Here is a 17,133-nt window from a genome sequence, read left to right on the forward strand (position 1 = left end):
GTCCCAGCTACTCAGGGAGCTGAGGGAGGAGAATCACCTGAACCTAGGAGGTGGCGGCTGCAGTGTGCCAAGATCGTGCCGCTGCACTCCAGCCTGGGTAACAGAGCAAGACTCTGTCTCAAAAAAAAAAAAAAAATCCTATCTGCCTATCTGGTAGGACATGCATACTAGAGTGGGCTGTACAGATTCATTATGCTTTTTCACCCTCAGTACCAGTTAGTAGCACATGTTTGAAAAATAGCTACTGGGGTAAAAACTCAATCCATAGCCAGCATAGCAATTTGGTCCATAAACAGAGTCAGACCTCAGGGAGTCATTGTAAGAAGACTTCCTAGTGAGGAACTCATGGTAAGGTTGGGTTGCTTTCTGCCTTGAGAATGACTTTTTCAGGCAGTGTCATTATGGAAGGGACTTGAGAGGCTGTCTAATCCAGCGACCTATCCCGTAGTAGCCTTCCCTTATCCATGTTTCAAGCTCCTTATGTTGCTCTTCTACTTCTGGGAAGCCCACTAGTCATGCTTCTGTCTCTTTCTGGTTTCAGGGCTGGACTCCTTGCCACCAAACCAGGAGGCCACGTTGTCTATTCCACCTGCTCACTCTCACACTTACAGAACGAGTATGTGGTGCAAGGTGCCATTGAGCTCCTGGCCAATCAATACAGCATCCAGGTGCAGGTGGAAGATCTGAGTCACTTCCGAAGGCTCTTCACGGATACATTTTGTTTCTTCTCATCCTGCCAGGTTGGGGAGCTGGTAATACCAAACCTCATGGCCAATTTTGGCCCTATGTACTTCTGCAAAATGCGTAGGCTGACATAGCATCACCCAATCCCTGAAGCGAGAAGACAAAGGTATACTCTGTTGGAGGCACCAGAAACTGAGACCAGTGGTAGAGATGCACTCTGGGTCCTGTCTCCATCTTATCTGTGTCTTTCTGCAGTTTTCGACAATAAGAAGTAGAAGATTTTCTGTCCTCCTGTCCAATTGTGCAGCATCAGCAGGTTTCTAACTCACTCATTACCCACCACCCCATTGCAGGCTTGTACTAAAGTTCACTGCCCACTTAGGGCCTTAGAAGGAGGAGCCAGTGAGCAGGCTCACGCTTTAAGTTGTAAACATGGGAAGAAGCATTTGGCCAATAAAGTTGTTGAAGCTCCATAGACCTGGGGCTGCAGTTGGGGACTTCATGTCAGTTTAAGTACCATTAGTTCCATTTTTTCTTTCTTTTTTTTGAGATGGAGTCTCACTCTTGTTGCCCAGGCTGGAGTGCAATGGCGGGATCTCAGCTCACCGAAACCTCCGCCTCCTGGGTTCAAGCAGTTCTCCTGCCTCAGCCTCCCGAGTAGCTAGGATTACAGGCATGTGCCACCTCGCCTGGCTAATTTTGTATTTTTAGGAGAGACAGGGTTTCTCTGTGTTGGTCAGGCTGGTCCTGAATTCCTGACCTCAGGTGATCCGCCCACCTCAGTCTCCCAAAGTGCTGGGATTACAGGTGTGAGTAATAGCCAGTTATTGAGCCCCTGTCACCCTTGAAGTGAGTTCCACCTGATCAGTCTTGAGCAGCCAACAGGCCCAAATAAACCTGCCTATTTTCTCCTTATGGCCCATGATCTAATTTAAGGAACAAGTAAATAATCTGCTTACTACTCATTGGAAAAGCCCTCCTGAGCTGAATAATTCTGGCCACTCCTGCTGGCAACAATACTGCTGCCCAAATGTGGCTTGGGAGGCTGCTTCTGCCACAAAACTATTATACTCTTGTGCGTGCCTTGTTCTTTATTCATTCATCTAGCAGGTATTCCCAGACCTTGTGTATGACAGGTAGCTAGAGAGCTCTCGGAGATGTAGCAGTTGGGATTGTGGGAAATTACCGGGCTCCCTCATCCTTGGGAATGGTAACTCTCCTTTTTCTTTCTGAACACCTAGGAATCTCTTGATGTTTTGTTTTATATTCCAGATTTTTTGTTGTTTCTAATCTGCAGCTGAGCTCTGGCACCTGTTCTATGGCCCACACCCAAATCCCTCACTCTTCTCTTGGCACCACAGGGCTTCACTGCACACACTATGTTCAGGGTGAGATTATATTATTTACTGACTGCATGCTTGATATGTTATTTTTGTAACTTTAGCCAAAAGAAAGTAACCTTTAAGTGGCAGGGATATAAAAAATTGCCCAGGGTCACTTGCAGATATTTTCTTCTTAAACTTTTTTTTTTTTCTGGAAAACTGTTCCTTGTGCAGAAAAGGGTATGTAACTATATTGTATGCAAAGAATAACTCCATAGAAAATAACTCCATAACTTCCATACCTGAAGGCTTCTTGGCTCTTTTCACTTTGGTTATTTCTCCTCTTCCTGCCACTCTTTTTGTCCTTTCTGCCATTCCTGCTTATCCTTATTTGGGTATTAGAGGTGTCAGCTGAGGAAGGACTTTAGCTGAGGTTAAGTCTTCTTTTGGGATTTGCATTGTAATTGAGGGCCCTGGAATCTCTCTCAGACTCAAAATCAGGTGAAGCTAGGAAGACGGAGCTTCAAGGAGGATGGCTGGTTTTCTGAGTAGGACCCTAACCAGCCTTCATGTGTGGTATATGGTCCCTGCATGCTGTTCACTCTGTATAGTACTTAGTATTTGTTGAGGCTAAGAGGCCTCAGGTGCCTGGGCTTCTGCCCTTAGACTCCTCAATATCCAGCCTGGTGCTAATTGAATGCTAAGCAGTGGTAATTCAAGATGGGAGGGTCGTCTTCCTCTATAGTCTTAATCTAATTGGGACAGAGAGATTCAGAGAACTACTTTGGAAAACAGTTTATCTGCTGTAATTGAACATTCAGCTACCCTATAACCCAGTTAATCTGATACCTGGAATGAATCCTAGAGAAACTCATACATGTACACCAGGAGACATGTACAAGAATATTCACAGCAGCCCTCTTCATAAAAGCAAAAGCCTAGAAATAACTCAGATGCCCGTAAGCAAGAGAGTGGAAAAGTAAATTAGAATATTCACATAATAGAATATTATACAATTGTCAAAATAAATGAACTATAATGATACCTAACCATATGGACGACTCTGAGCAATAAAATAATTGAGTGAAAAAAGTTTAATCCCAGAAGAGTAAATGTAGCATGATGCCCTTTCTGGATGAAAGGTTTTTTCTTTTCTATGGAGTTATTCTTTACATACAATATAGTTCATAAATTTTATTTCTCAAGTTCATAAATTTTAAATGTATTATTTAATAAATTTTGATAATTGCATATAATAGTATAGTCACCGTCACCATCAAGATGTAGAAAATAGGCTAGGCACAGTGGCTCATGCCTATAATCCCAGCACTTTGGGAAGTTGAGGTGGGAGGATCACTTGAGCCCAGGAGTTCTAGATCAACCTGGACAATATAGCAAGACCTGGTCTCTACCAAAAAAAAAAAAAAAAAAAATTAACTGGATGTGCTGGCATGTGCCTATGATCCCAGCTACTCAGGAGGCTGTGGCAGGAGGATCACTTGAGTCCAGGAGTTTGAGGCTGCAATGAGCTATGATTGTGCCACTGCACTCCAGCCTGGGCAACAGAGTGAGACTCTGTCTCAAAAAATAATAATAAATAAAGGCATTGGGATTTATTTATTTTTTTTTTTTTTTTTTTTTTTTTTTTTTTGAGACGGAGTTTCGCTCTTGTTGCCCAGGCTGGAGTGCAATGGCGCGATCTCGGCTCACGGCAACCTCCGCCTCCTGGGTTCAGGCAATTCTCCTGCCTCAGCCTCCCGAGTAGCTGGGATTACAGGCACGCACCACCATGCCCAGCTAATTTTTTTGTATTTTTAGTAGAGACGGGGTTTCACCATGTTGACCAGGATGGTCTCGATCTCTCGACCTCGTGATCCACCCGCCTCGGCCTCCCAAAGTGCTGGGATTACAAGCTTGAGCCACCGCGCCCGGCCAAGGCATTGGGATTTATAATGTGCTGTTTAAAGTCTGAAGCTCGGCCAGGTGCGGTGGCTCACGCCTGTAATCCCAACACTTTGGGATGCTGAGACAGATCGATCACCTGAGGCCAGGAGTTCAAGACCAGCCTGGCCAACATGGTGAAACCCCATCTCTAAAAAAATACAAAAACTAGCTGGGCATGATGGCAGGTGCCTATAATCTCAGCTACTTGGTAGATTGGGGTGGCAGAATTGCTTGAACATGGGAGGCAGAGGTTGCAGTGAGCCGAGATCCTGCCATTGAATTCCAGCCTGGGTGACAGACTCTATTTCAAAAAAAAGTTTTTTTTTAAATAAAGTCTGAAGCTCCATTGGTCACTCCCTTTACAGATTATTTGTAGCTGGTCTAACCAGTTACACATGTTTGGCTTGATTACATGGCCAGAGCAACATAAAAGCCCTGCTGGGAACTTCTGATTTGAGCTCTTCCAAACCAGGATGGATTCCTCACATGGATCATGATGATTCAATCCAAAGGCACTTCTGAGTGCAGTCTACATATGCATAAGGACCATGGAGAGCTTGTATTTGGGAAGCTCTGAGATTCCTAATGTTTACCTACCCTGTCTTTCTCTTGGTGCGTTGTGTCCTTTGCCTTTAAATAGAAATCTTGGGTGATTATGCCCTGTGAAGCTTGGATAATCCTTTCAAATATCTGGTCTTGGGAAATTTTTGCATACGTACATGGAATCATACAATATGTAGTCTTTTGCGTTTGACTTCTTTGACTTAGTATAATGTTTTTGAGATTCATTTTGTTGTATTAATGTTTTGTTCCTTTTTATTGCCGAATTGTATTCCATGGTGGAGACATACCACCATTTTGTTTATTCACCAGTTGATGGACATTTGAGTTGCTTCCAGTTTGTGGCTATTATTAATAATGCCGCTAAGACCATTTGGGTGTATAATTTTGTGAGTACATGTTTTCTTCTTTTCTTTCTTTTTTTCTTTTTTTTGAGACATAGTCTCATTCTCTTTCCCAGGCTGGAGTTCAACGGCTTGATCTCAGCTAACTGCAACCTCCCGGGTTCAAGTGATTCTCATGCCTCAGCCTCTTGAATAACTGGGATTACAGGTGCCTGCCACCACACCTGGCTAATTTTTGTATTTTTAGTAGAGATGGGGTTTCACCATATTGGCCAGACTGGTCTTGAACTCCTGACCTCAGATGATCCATCCACCTTGGCGTCCCAAAGTACTGGGATTACAGGTGTGAATCACTGTGCCTGGCCCATGTTTTCTTTTGAGTAAATACTTAGGAATGGAATTGCTAGGTCATATAGTAAATATATGTTTAACTTTATAAGGTTCTACCATACTGTTTTCCAAAGTGGAGCTACTGTTTTGCATTACGATCAGCAATGTATGAGATGTCCAGTTGCTCCACATCTTTGCTAACACTCAGGATGATCAACCTTAAACTTTATTCTAGTGGGCCAGGCATGGTGGCTCACATCTGTAATCCCAGTACTTTGGGAAGCTAACGCAGGCTGATCACTTAAGGTTAGGAGTTCAAGACCAGCCTGGCCAACATGGTGAAACACCATCTCTACTAAAAATGCAAAAATTAGCTGGGTGTGGTGGCACATGCCTGTGATTCCAACTGCTTGGGAGACTGAGGCACAAGAATCACTTGCACCCAGGAGGCGTAAGTTGCAGTGAGCCGAGATCACACCTTTGCACTCTGGTCTGGGCAACAGAAGGCGATTCTGTCTCAAAAATAAAAATAAATAAATAAATAAACTTTATTCTAGTGGGTATGTCTCGATACCTCTTTGTGATCCCAATTTGCATTTCTCTAATGACTAGTGGTGCTATAAAATTAAATACGGCCGGGCGCGGTGGCTCATGCCTGTAATCCCAGCACTTTGGGAGGCTGAGGCGGGTGGATCACGAGGTCAACAGATCGAAACCATCCTGGTCAACATGGTGAAACCCTGTCTCTACTAAAAATACAAAAAAATTAGCTGGGCATGGTGGCACGTGCCTGTAATCCCAGCTACTCAGGAGGCTGAGGCAGGAGAATTGCCTGAACCCAGGAGGTGGGGGTTGCGGTGAGCCGAGATCGCGCCATTGCACTCCAGCCTGGGTAACAAGAGCGAAACTCCGTCTCAAAAACAACAACAACAACAACAAAAAATTAAATACAACTAAGAATTTAAAAACATGTAAAAAGAACATGTATGCAGTAAAACCATGTAAGGAGGAAAGAATGGTTATCACTGGGGGGAAAGAACAGTTCTCACTATGGGATTCAGTATAACTGTTCTTACAGATAGGGGGATAGGATGGGGCTAGAGGGAACATAAAGTTAGGTTATTGTTTAAGGTGCTTTTTTATTTTTTATTTCTTGAGATGGAGTCTTGCTCTGTCACCCAGGCTGGAGTGCAATGGCATGATCTCAGCTCATTGCAACCTCTGCTTCCCAAATTCAAGTGATTCTCCTGCCTCAGCCTCCCAAGTAGCTGGGATTACAGGCATGTGCCACCACACCCAGCCAATTTTTGTATCTTTAGTAGAGATGGGGTTTCACCATGTTGGCCAGGCTGGTCTCGAACTCCTGACCTAATGATCCACCCACCTCAGCCTCCCAAAGTGCTGGTATTACAAGCTTGAGCCACTGCGCCTGGCTGAGATTGAGCAATTTATAAATAAATGAAATTTATTTCTTATAATTCTGGAAGCTGAGAAATCCAAGGTTGAGGGTCCCCATCTGGTGAGGGCCTTCTTGCTTGTGGAGACTTTTTGCAGAGTTCCAAGGTGGTATAGGGAATCATGTGGTGAGGTGGCTAGAGAATGAGCCAAACTAGCTTGTATAAGAGACCCATTCTTATAAGTAACGCGCTCCCATGATAACGCATTAATTTGCCAACCCGCTATTTTTCTATTTTTTTTGTACATGTTATCCTTTGGTTTATTTTGATGACAAAGACTAACCCACTATTAATGGATTAATCCATTCCTGAGGGCAGACCCCTCATGATCCAATAATCTCTTAAAGGCCCCACCCCTTTTATTTATTTTTTTGTTTTTTATTTCTTTTTATTTTTTACTTTGTTTTTTATTCTGTGGCCCCACCCCTTAATACTTTGGAGACTAAGTTTCTTTCTTTTTTTTTGTGATGGGGTTTCTCTCTTATTGCCCAAGCTGGAGTGCCATGGTGCTATCTCAGCTCACCGCAGCCTCCACTTCCCGGCCTCAAGCGATACTCCTACCTCAGCCTCCTTACTAGCTGGGATTACAGGCATGCATCACCATGCCTAGCAAATTTTTGTATTTTTAGTAGAGACGCAGTTTCTCCATGTTGGTCAGGCTGGTCTTGAACTCCCGACCTCAGGTGATCTGCCCGCCCTGGCCTCCCAAAGTGCTGGGATCACAGGCGTGAGCCATTGCACCCAGTGGAGACTAAGTTTCGGAGACAAACATTCAAACCATAACATTCCATCCTTGGCCCGTCAAAACTCATATCCTTCTCGTATACATTCTAATAACTCCAAAGTCTTAACTTGGTCCAGCATCAAAAGCCCAAAGTTTCAAGATAAATACCGGATATGCGTGAGACTCAAGGCACAGATTTACCTTGAAACAAATTCCTTCCAGCTGCCAGCTTGTGAGAATAAGTTATCTTCTTCCAAAATACAATAGTGGGACAGACCCAAGACTGACAGTCTCATTTCAAAAGGGAGAAATAAAAAGAAAGGAGTAACAGACCCCAAATAAGTAGAGAACAAAAAAGGGGAAACATTAACCCTTCAGAGTGACCTTTTACTCCATGTGCCACTTCTTAGACACACTGCAGGGTTTGGGCCCCCAAAACCTTGGGAAGCCCCACTCTTACGGTTTTGTAGGTTGCAGTCCTTGCAGCAGTTCTCTCTGGTTCTCTTGGGCCTGTACTATGCCATACTGGTGTTGCACACTGGTGGTCCCACAATTTTGGGGTCTCAGTAGCAGCCCTGCTCCTATGACTCCCCTAGGCATTTCCCTAGTGGAGACTTGGTGGCAGCCCCAGCTCCACGTTTCCATTCAGCATTACCATAATGGGGGCTCTTTGTGGTGCCTCTGCCTCTGTGGCAGGTTTCTGCCTGGGGCCCCAGACTGTCCGATACCTCATTTGAAATCTAGGTAAAGGCCACCATTGCTTCACAACTCATGCGTTCTGCACACCAGAGAGTCAGCACCATGTGAATGCAGTCAAGGCTTAAGGCTCATACCTTCTGGAGCAACAGGTTGAGCTGCACCTGGGCCCACTTCAGTCATGACTGGGGCTGCCAAGGAGCAGTGCACTGGAGTGCAGGAAGCAGAGACCCAAGGGGACCCTGGGCAGCAAGCCAGTGGTGGGGGCCCCAGGCCAGTCTCCCTGAACCATTCTTCCCTTCTAGTCCTCTGGGCCTGTGATGGGAGGGGCAGCCTGGAAGATCTCTGATATGCTTTTGAGGTATTAGGCCATTCTTGCGTTGCTATGAAGAAATACCTGAGACTGGATAAAGAAAGGAGATTTAATTGGCTTGTAGTTCTGAAGCTTTACAAGAAGCATGGTGCTGGCATGTGCTCAGCTTCTGTTTTTTTTTTTTTTTTTTTTTTTTTTTTTGAGATGGAGTCTCACTCTGTTGCTCAAGCTGGAGTGCAGTGGCATGATCTTGGTTCACTGCAACCTCTGTCTCCTGAGTTTAAGCAATTTCTGCCTCTGCCTCTCCCTCCTGAGTAGCTGGGATTACAGGCGCTCACGCCACGTCCGGCTAAAATTTTTTGTGTTTTTCGTAGAGATAGGCTGGTCTCTAAGTGCTGGGATTATCCAAACTATATCAGAGTCCTTCTTTCCTTGTCTTGATAATCCCTTCTTTCTGTCCTAATCTCTTTAGCAAACTGGTTGCTGGGCCATATCTTTGGTTTTCTCTCCCAGATATGCCTTTTTTTTTTTTTTCTTTTTTGAGATGAAGTTTAGCTCTCGTTTCCCAGGCTGGAGTGCAGTGGCACCATCTCAACCCTATAGAGCATGTGTGTCTGAGTGTACACAATCGGATATATCTAGATATATCTGCAATTTATCAAGACCTAAGAGTTTTCTTTTTTCTTTTTTTTTTTTTGTTTGAGATGCAGTCTCACTGTTACTCCAGTCACCCAGGCTGGAGTGCAGTGGTGCGATCTTGTCTCGTTCCACCTCCTGGGCTCAAGTGATTCTCGTGCCTCAGCCTCCCAAGTAGCTGGATTATAGATGTGTGCCACCACACCTGGCTAATCTTTGCATTTTTGGAAGAGATGGGGTCTCACCATGTTGGCCAGGCCGGTCTCAAACTCCTGACCTCAAGTGATCAGCCTGCCTCAGTTTCCCAAGGTGCTGGGATTATAGGAGTGAGCCACCATGCCTGATCCCCTAAGAGTTTTCTATAATGACAAAGCCAGAAGAAGGCAGTCTGAGGAGGCTCTGTTTGACCATTCTGTCTTCCCTTAGAGGAAGAAGATACTGTGTTTACTTTGGGGCACCTGCTCCTGATCTAGCAGGTTGCGGGCTGCCAGCACTTAACATAGGAGAAGGGTTTTTAGCAATTTACCAACCCTAGGGTTTGACCAGAGAGCACTAGTAGTTTATCATTAGCTGTGTTAAGGAAGGACAGCAGCTATTTTAATGAGACAGAGTCTCATTCTTGTTGCCCAGGCTAGAGTGCAATGGCCTGATCTCAGCTACTGCAACCTCTACCTCCTGGGTTCAAGTGATTCTTCTGCCTCAGCCTCCTAAGTAGCTGGATTACAGGCACCCACCACCATGCCTGGCGCATTTTTGTATTTTTAGTAGAGACAGGGTTTCACCATGTTGGCCAGGCTGGCCTCGAACTCCTGACCTCAGGTGATCCTCTTGCCTCAGCCTCCAAAAGTGCTGGGATTACAGGCATGAGCCACCGTGCCCAGCCCCAATTTAATATACTAGGCACTGGGATGTAAACAAAGATGTCAACACAACACAGTACAATACAATTGCATGCATACATTCATACAATCCATACAACAAGTGTTCACTGCGTGTGCATGGTGTGAAAAATAAGATGGTATAGGACCCAGTGCTTGCTCTGAGGAGAGTCCAGACAGACACAAGAACAGATGATTCAATGCTGTGTAATAAATCCTTGCACCAGGGAACGCAGAGAGCTTTGAGAGCATAGAGAAGTAGCCCTGATCCAGATGAGGGAATTCTGGGAAGTCTTTCCAGAGAAAAGAATACTTCTGACAGGAAGGACAAGTAAACCAAGACACAATGATGAAATAGCAGAAAGGCAAAAAACAAAAAAGAAAAAAAATCAACTATAGTGTTTTTTTTTTTTTTTAGATGGAGTTTCGTTTTTGTTGCCCAGGCTGGGGTGCAGTGGCACAATCTTGGTTCACTGCAACCTCCACTTCCCGGATTCTAGTGATTATTGTGCCTCAGCCTCCCGAGTAGCTGGGATTACAGGCACACACTACCGTCCCTGGTTTATTTTTTGTATTTTTAGTAGAGATGGAGTTTCACCATGTTGGCCAGGCTGGTCTTGAACTCCTGACCTGAAGTGGATCTACACGCCTTGGCCTCCCAAAGTGCTGGGATTACAGGTATGAGCCACTGTGCCCAACCAGAGCTCTTTAAATAATAATAGACTTACATTAGGATTTGATTTGCTCACAACCTACCAAGAATATATTCTCTGTGAAATATGACATAAATGTGTGATAATGACCCATTGGTGGTTCTCAAGAAGAGAGAGGTGCTTTTCTGCATGTTTGGTTTTCAAAACTGGTTTGCCACCCACAAGATGTTTCTCCCCTACCAACTTGGATAGAAGAGCTTATTATGGTAGACAAGCTGACTCAACACTCAGACTGATGTCACCAGATCAAAGTGAAAAATATGTAGCTCTCATGATCAAAATAAAAATGTTTCCCTAATAAAATTGCCATTGCTGTAGATCAGTTTTAGTCACACGTTGATTGTATTTAGTGATATAGTCCTTGCTAGATGATATCTAATGGCACTGTTCTAAGCACTTTCCTTACTTGAAGTTATTTAATTCCCACAGCAGCCGGGCGCGGGGGCGCACGCCTGTAGTCCCAGCTATTTGGGAGGCTGAGGTGGGAGGATTGCTTGAGTCCAGAAGTTCTGGGCTGTAGTGCTCTATGCCGACTGGGTGTCCGCACTGTTCGGCATCAGCATGGTAACCTCCTAGGAGCGGGGAACCACCAGGTTGCCTAAGGAGGGGTGAACCGGCCCAGGTCGGAAATGGAGCAAGTCAAAACTCCTGTGCTGATCAGTAGTGGGATCGTGCCTGTGAATAGCCACTGCACTCCAGCCTGGGCAATGTAGCAAGACCCCGTCTCTTGAAATAAATAAATAAATTCCCACAGCAACCAATGTGGTAGTACAACATCCCCATTTCACAGATGAGAAATTTCAGAGAATTAGAGAAATTTCAGAGAGAAACTAACCCACAGTTTCAAATAAATTATAGGAGGGAGACAGCAGGTATTTCATGTGTATCCAAAGAAGGCATGGGTGAAAACAGGTTGAGGAAAACAGATTTAAAGTGAGGTATGGCTGGTGGGTTTCTAAGCTAATGACTGGGAACCTTTAATAGTAGTTCTACAGTCTAGATGTGGGCGTCTATGTCACAGAGGCAGCAGGGCTTTTAAAAAATTTTTATTTTTTTTAAGACAGAGTTTCACTCTTGTTACCCAGGCTGGAGTGCAATGGCACAATCTCGGCTCACCGCAGCCTCCGCCTCCTGGGTTCAGGCAATTCTGCCTCAGTCTCCTGAGTAGCTGGGATCACAGGCACGCACCACCATGCCCAGCTAATTTTTTGTATTTTTAGTAGAGAGGACGGGGTTTCACCATGTTGACCGGGATGGTCTCGATCTCTTGACCTTGTGATCCATCCGCCTCGGCCTCCCAAAGTGCTGGGATTATAGGCGTGAACCACTGCGCCTGTTCAAGGGATTTTGAGTCTTGAAGATCTGGGTTTGATTCACAGTTGGGCCCTCCCCTGGCTGTGTCGAATTCAGCAAATGACTGGTTGTCTGTAAGGCCTTGGTTGCTTATCTGGGCAATGAAGATCAGGAGGTGTATCAGTTAGCTATTGTTTTATAATGAACCAACCCCCAAAGTGGTGATTTAAACAACCATTTTTTATTCTCTGAGTCTATGGTTTGGCAGGTGGCTTTGCTGAGCTAAGCTGGGCTTGGCAAATCTCATTTATGTGTCTGCAGTCAAGTGGCTCTGCTCATCTTGGCTGTCTCACCTGTGCAAGGGCCTGAGCAAGGACTACTGGGCTGAGCAGGCTTTTCTCCACATGGTTTCTAGTCCTCCAGCAGGCCAGGTTGGGCTTGTTCTCCTGGTATCATTCCAGGAGTGAGAGACAAAACAGTTTTCTCACAGCCTGGGCTAGGAAGTAGCACATTGCTTCCACTACTTTCCATTAGTTAAAGCAAGTTCCAAAGATTTACATGGGTAGGGAAATAGATTCTACTCCTGGGGAGAGGAGTTGCAAAGTCACTTTGCAGAGAGCACAGATACAAAGGTTCCTGGATTATTGGGGTCATTTATGTAATCAACTTAGCACAGGAGACAAATTCTCCCCAAACTCAGAGGAGGGTGTAGAGGTGGTAGGGGGTTCAGACAGCTGCATCTGAAGTCCTGACAGTGCTTTGTAAATTGTCAGCACCCCAGGCAGCGCTTCTGAGTGTGGAATCCTTCCTCCTATGTGGGGCTGTGAGTTCCTGTCTTAGTCCAGTCATGGGGCTATGTCAAAAATACCTGCGAATGAATAATTTATAAAGAGCAGAGGCCAGGCTCGGTTGCTCACGCCTGTAATCCCAGCACTTTGGGAGGCCAAGGCGGGCGGATCACAAGGTCAGGAGATCAAGACCATCCTGGCGAACATGGTAAAACCCTGTCTCTACTAAAATACAAAAAATTAGCCGGGTGTCATGGTGCGCACCTGTAGTCCCAGCTACTTGGGAGGCCGAGGCAGGAGAATCGCTTGAACTCAGGAGGCAGAGTTTGCAGTGAGCCGAGATCATACCACTGCACTCCAGCCGGGCAACAGAGCAAGACTCCATTAAAAAAAAAAAAAAAAAAAAAAGAGCAGAACATTTATTTCTTACAGTTCTAGAGGCTGGGAGGTCTAAGATCAAGGCACTGGCAGATTTGGTGTCTGGCGAAGGCTTGCTCTTTGCTTTATAGGTGGTGCCTTATGGCTGAGTCCTCCCATTGCAGAAGAAAAGAAGGGCAAAAGGGGCTGTCAACAGCTATCTCACACCTCTTTTATAAGATCTTTAATCCTATTCAGGAGGCCAGGGCCCTTTTGACCTAATCACCGCCCCCAAAAGCTCCACCTTCTAATACCATTACCTTGGTGATTAGGTTTCAGAATGAATTTGAAGGGACACATACACTCAAACCATAGCAGTTCCTTAGAGCAGGACTATATCCTCCCCTTTAGCAGGCCCCTGGGAAAGGCTCACAGAAGAAAAAGGAAATGGAGAAGGAGGGCACTTACTGCTCCCATTCCTGAAACAAGTACAGACTTCACACCCTCTGGAATCTGAGAAGCTCCCCTCCCTTCTTCTCTCCCTCCAGCAGCCCTGCCCCCACCTCAGAGAAGGTATTACCTGTCTTCTCACTGAACAGCTGAAAACAAAAGAATGACTTACCATCACTAGCTGACTGGGGATGCTGGCAAGGAAACTTACCAGGGCCTGCTAGAGGAGCTGTGAGCGACAGTAACCTGCATGAACAACCTGACAGCAGGTTATGATTCACAGAATGGTGTGGTGTTACCTTCCCGATAACACAGGTGGAGCCCTGGAAACCCACCTCCATTGGATCTTTGCATCTACCTGCTTTTCTAGTCCGTGACCTCAGCTTCCACCTTGCCTCTCCTAACCCTCCTCCACACTGCCTTCCCAAAATACTGGTTGGATTGCATAAATTTCTGCTTAAAGTGAGCTAACATTTATTGAACCTTACAGTGGGTAGGGTGCTGTTCCAAGCTCTTTGCTTGGATTAACTTAATGTTCACAATAATTCTGTGAGATAGTCACCAGTGTTATCCTCATTTTACAGATAAGGAAACTGAGGCACAAGAGGTTAACATGGCTTACTCCCATGTTGGAAACAGATGCTCGGTGCCACAAAGAAAAATCAGCACTGAGACAAAGGCTCTCTCGGCAAGGCAATTTTACTTTCTGCAGAAAAGGTGTGCTTGTTAGCCATCTTGCTATGAGAGTACAAGGAACAAAGAAAAAGCAGACATATTTACTCTTACACATTTGGGATTGTCCTTACTGCTGTGCCTGATGTTGGTTGGTGTCAGGTCTCCATATGAAAGCCTGGAGCCTGAAAGTTTGCAGTCCTGCTTGCCTGGGCTGATGTCTCCCACCCTGTGCCTGTGTTTGCCATTGTTCTGGACAAGCCCCTCACCCAACCCTGCCATCTTAATTGTTCTTATGATAATATAAATACCTGTCACCCAACCCTGCCATCTTAACTGTTCTTATGATAATGTAAATACCTCTCACTCAACCCTGCCATTGTAACTGAACTTGTGGTCATGTATACTCCTTGCCCCTATCCACCACTACTGTAACTGAACTAACTCTGCAACTCCTCCACCCCCCAAAAAACTACCCAAACCTATAAAACCAACTCCTATCCTACTGCCCTTTGCTAATGCCCTTTTCCGCCTTAGTCCACCTGCACCCAGGTGAATAACAGCCATGTTGCTCACACAAAGCCTGTTTGGAAGGTCTCTTCATTCAAAGCGCACGTTTTTCAACAGTTGGAGCCAGACTTCATAATCTAAAACTGAACCTGATTAGTTAATAACTTAAAACTTTCTTGAATAGGTAAAGGCAATGGAGAACACAAGGAAAAGAGGAAGTCCAAATAAGGAAAGGACAGGAATTTGCTTGTGAAAGGACTTAGAAAAGTAACAGCATAAATATCTTGGTTAAAGTACAAGGACATAGAATGTACTACGTGCCTGTGAGCATGTCTAACAGCTCTATAGGATAGGGCTTAACAAAGAGTTATTAGCAAAAAGCAAGGAGACTTTGAAGAAAGTCTTTAAAACAAACTATTATTTCTAACTCATATGATTTATTCTTGAACAAGAAAGGAAACTTTGAAGAGGAACTTTTCTACTTCCTATATCCAGGTTATACAGTAAGTGGCAGAGTTCAGATCTGAACTCAGGTAGTCTGTTTCCTGAGCTTGGGATTCTCAGGTCATAAAACCCCTCTCTGTAGGCCTCAATTTTTCTAATAATAGTTAATAACAACAATAATAATGATTAATATGCATGGATTGCTTGCTATGCATATGCTAGGTCCTGTTCTGGTTGTGTTGCATGTATTAACTCATTTGATACTGATAATAGTACTAGAGTATTTGGTGTGGGGGGGTACTATTATTACCCTTATTTGATGGGTAAGGAAATGGAGACACAGAGAGTCACACAACGAGAATGGGTTACTAGACAGTCCTACTCCAGAGCCAAGCTCTAAAACACTTGCTCTACACCGTGTGTGATCTTGCTTCCCGCAGACTGTTCAGTCCAAGGGCCCAGAATCCAAGGCCCTCTAGGTTATGCAGCATGATCTCACAGGCATTTCCACTAAAGCCTGTGTTGATCTATGCACATCTTTTTTCTTACCAATCAGACCTGAGCTCCACAGGCCAGATTTTCGGTCTAGTATTCGTTTAAGTTTCTCTGGCGCACAGCATATAGTAGCAGGCATCAGTGGATGTCTGCTGAGTTGAACCACAGGATGTCAGAAGGGTCTCTGGATCCTCTCTCACAGGAACGAAGTGGCCACTCACTGTGACTAAAACATTAGACTCAGTCCAGGACTTGCTGCACTGGCCTCCAAACCCACTCCTAATCCCTAGACCCTTTTTGCAAACTAAAGCCTATTTAATATGCCCCCAGGGAGCTTTCTGCTTAGAGAAGCCATCATTTCAGCAAACACAAGTGAATGCTTTGTAATTGGAGTCCCTAAAGTGGCAAATCTTGGCTCTACTCACAACAGGTTACAAACTTGGTGATTAAGCCTCAGGAATGGCCAGTGTTTCCCTAGGACTATAATGTTATTTTCCCTTTGAGAGGGAGAGAGGGTCTGGAAAAATGCTTCTCATTTTGCAAAAGGAAGATTGAGTTACCCAAGGTCACCCAACAAATGAAGGGTGAGTTGAAGGCTAGAATCCCATTCTCTCTTTTTTTGAGACAGAGTCTTGCTTTGTCACCCAGGCTGGAGTGCAGTGGCGTGATCTCGGCTCACTGCAACCTCCACCTCCCATGTTCAAGTGATTCTCCTGCTTCAGCCTCCCAAGTAGCTGGGATTACAGGCGCACACCACTATGCCCAGCTAATATTTGTATTTTTTGTAGAGACAGGTTTCGCTAGGTTGGACAGGCTGGTCTTGGACTCCTGACCTCAGGTGATCCACTCACTTCGGCCTTTTAAAGTGCTGGATTTACAGGTGTGAGCCACTGCGCCCAGCCAAAAATGCTTTTTTCAAAGTTGTTGGGAGAACAACTGAGATAAAGCAGGTAAAGTTCTGTGAGAGAAGCCAGGACAGCAGTAAGGAGCCTGTGTGTGTGTGTCTGTGTCCGTGAAATTCATCCCGCTCCGAAGGCGCCAGGTCCCCAGACTCCCCCTGGTCTGGCGTTCCTTCTGCTTCTTGGATGTACAATCCAGAAGCGCCCAGGACTGGGACAGGGTGACCCTGGGGAGGCCAGTCTGCAGGAAGTGGCTGTGCCAAAGGACAAATAATGGGCGGATTAGGCAGTGAAGAAGAGCCCAGGGCGAGAGACCCGGGGTCCCAGGTTGGGGAAAGAGGAGGGGCTGGGGTGGACGCCCCAGAGACTCTCCCTGTGTCTGTCCGGGGCTAGCGCCCCGGAAAGCCCCACGATGGGGGGAGGCAGGCGCCCTGCGGTGCACAATCAGTCTCCTGGTTCTCCAGGAAAGATGCTGCGACAGGGTTTCCCGAGGTTAAATAGTCCGCGTGCCCAATCCGTCGCTGCTCCAGATCTTGTTGGCTGGCGTGTGTCGCACAGGGCTCGGGCTGGGGCGCCCCTTCAGGAGTTGGGGCTCTGGTGTGCGCCGGGAAGAGGCCGGGCCG

At 45.6% G+C, this 17,133-nt stretch overlaps 1 protein-coding gene across 2 annotated transcripts in view; it reads left to right on the plus strand.

Annotated features, from left to right (window-relative positions):
* The window catches only part of NSUN4 (NOP2/Sun RNA methyltransferase 4), a 32,089-nt gene extending 26,341 nt beyond the window's left edge, over positions 1–5,748 (plus strand). For both annotated transcript variants that reach the window (XM_010347391.3, XM_010347390.3), the window contains exons 6-7: positions 542–3,609; positions 3,944–5,748. In XM_010347391.3, the coding sequence (XP_010345693.1) occupies positions 542–818 (277 nt within the window). In that variant the 3' untranslated portion in view covers positions 819–3,609; positions 3,944–5,748. The remainder of the gene's footprint in view (positions 1–541; positions 3,610–3,943) is intronic.
* The last annotated feature ends 11,385 nt before the right edge of the window (positions 5,749–17,133 follow it).

The sequence above is a fragment of the Saimiri boliviensis genome, chromosome 11 (genome assembly GCF_048565385.1).
Source record: "Saimiri boliviensis isolate mSaiBol1 chromosome 11, mSaiBol1.pri, whole genome shotgun sequence".
Lineage (NCBI taxonomy): Eukaryota > Metazoa > Chordata > Mammalia > Primates > Cebidae > Saimiri > Saimiri boliviensis.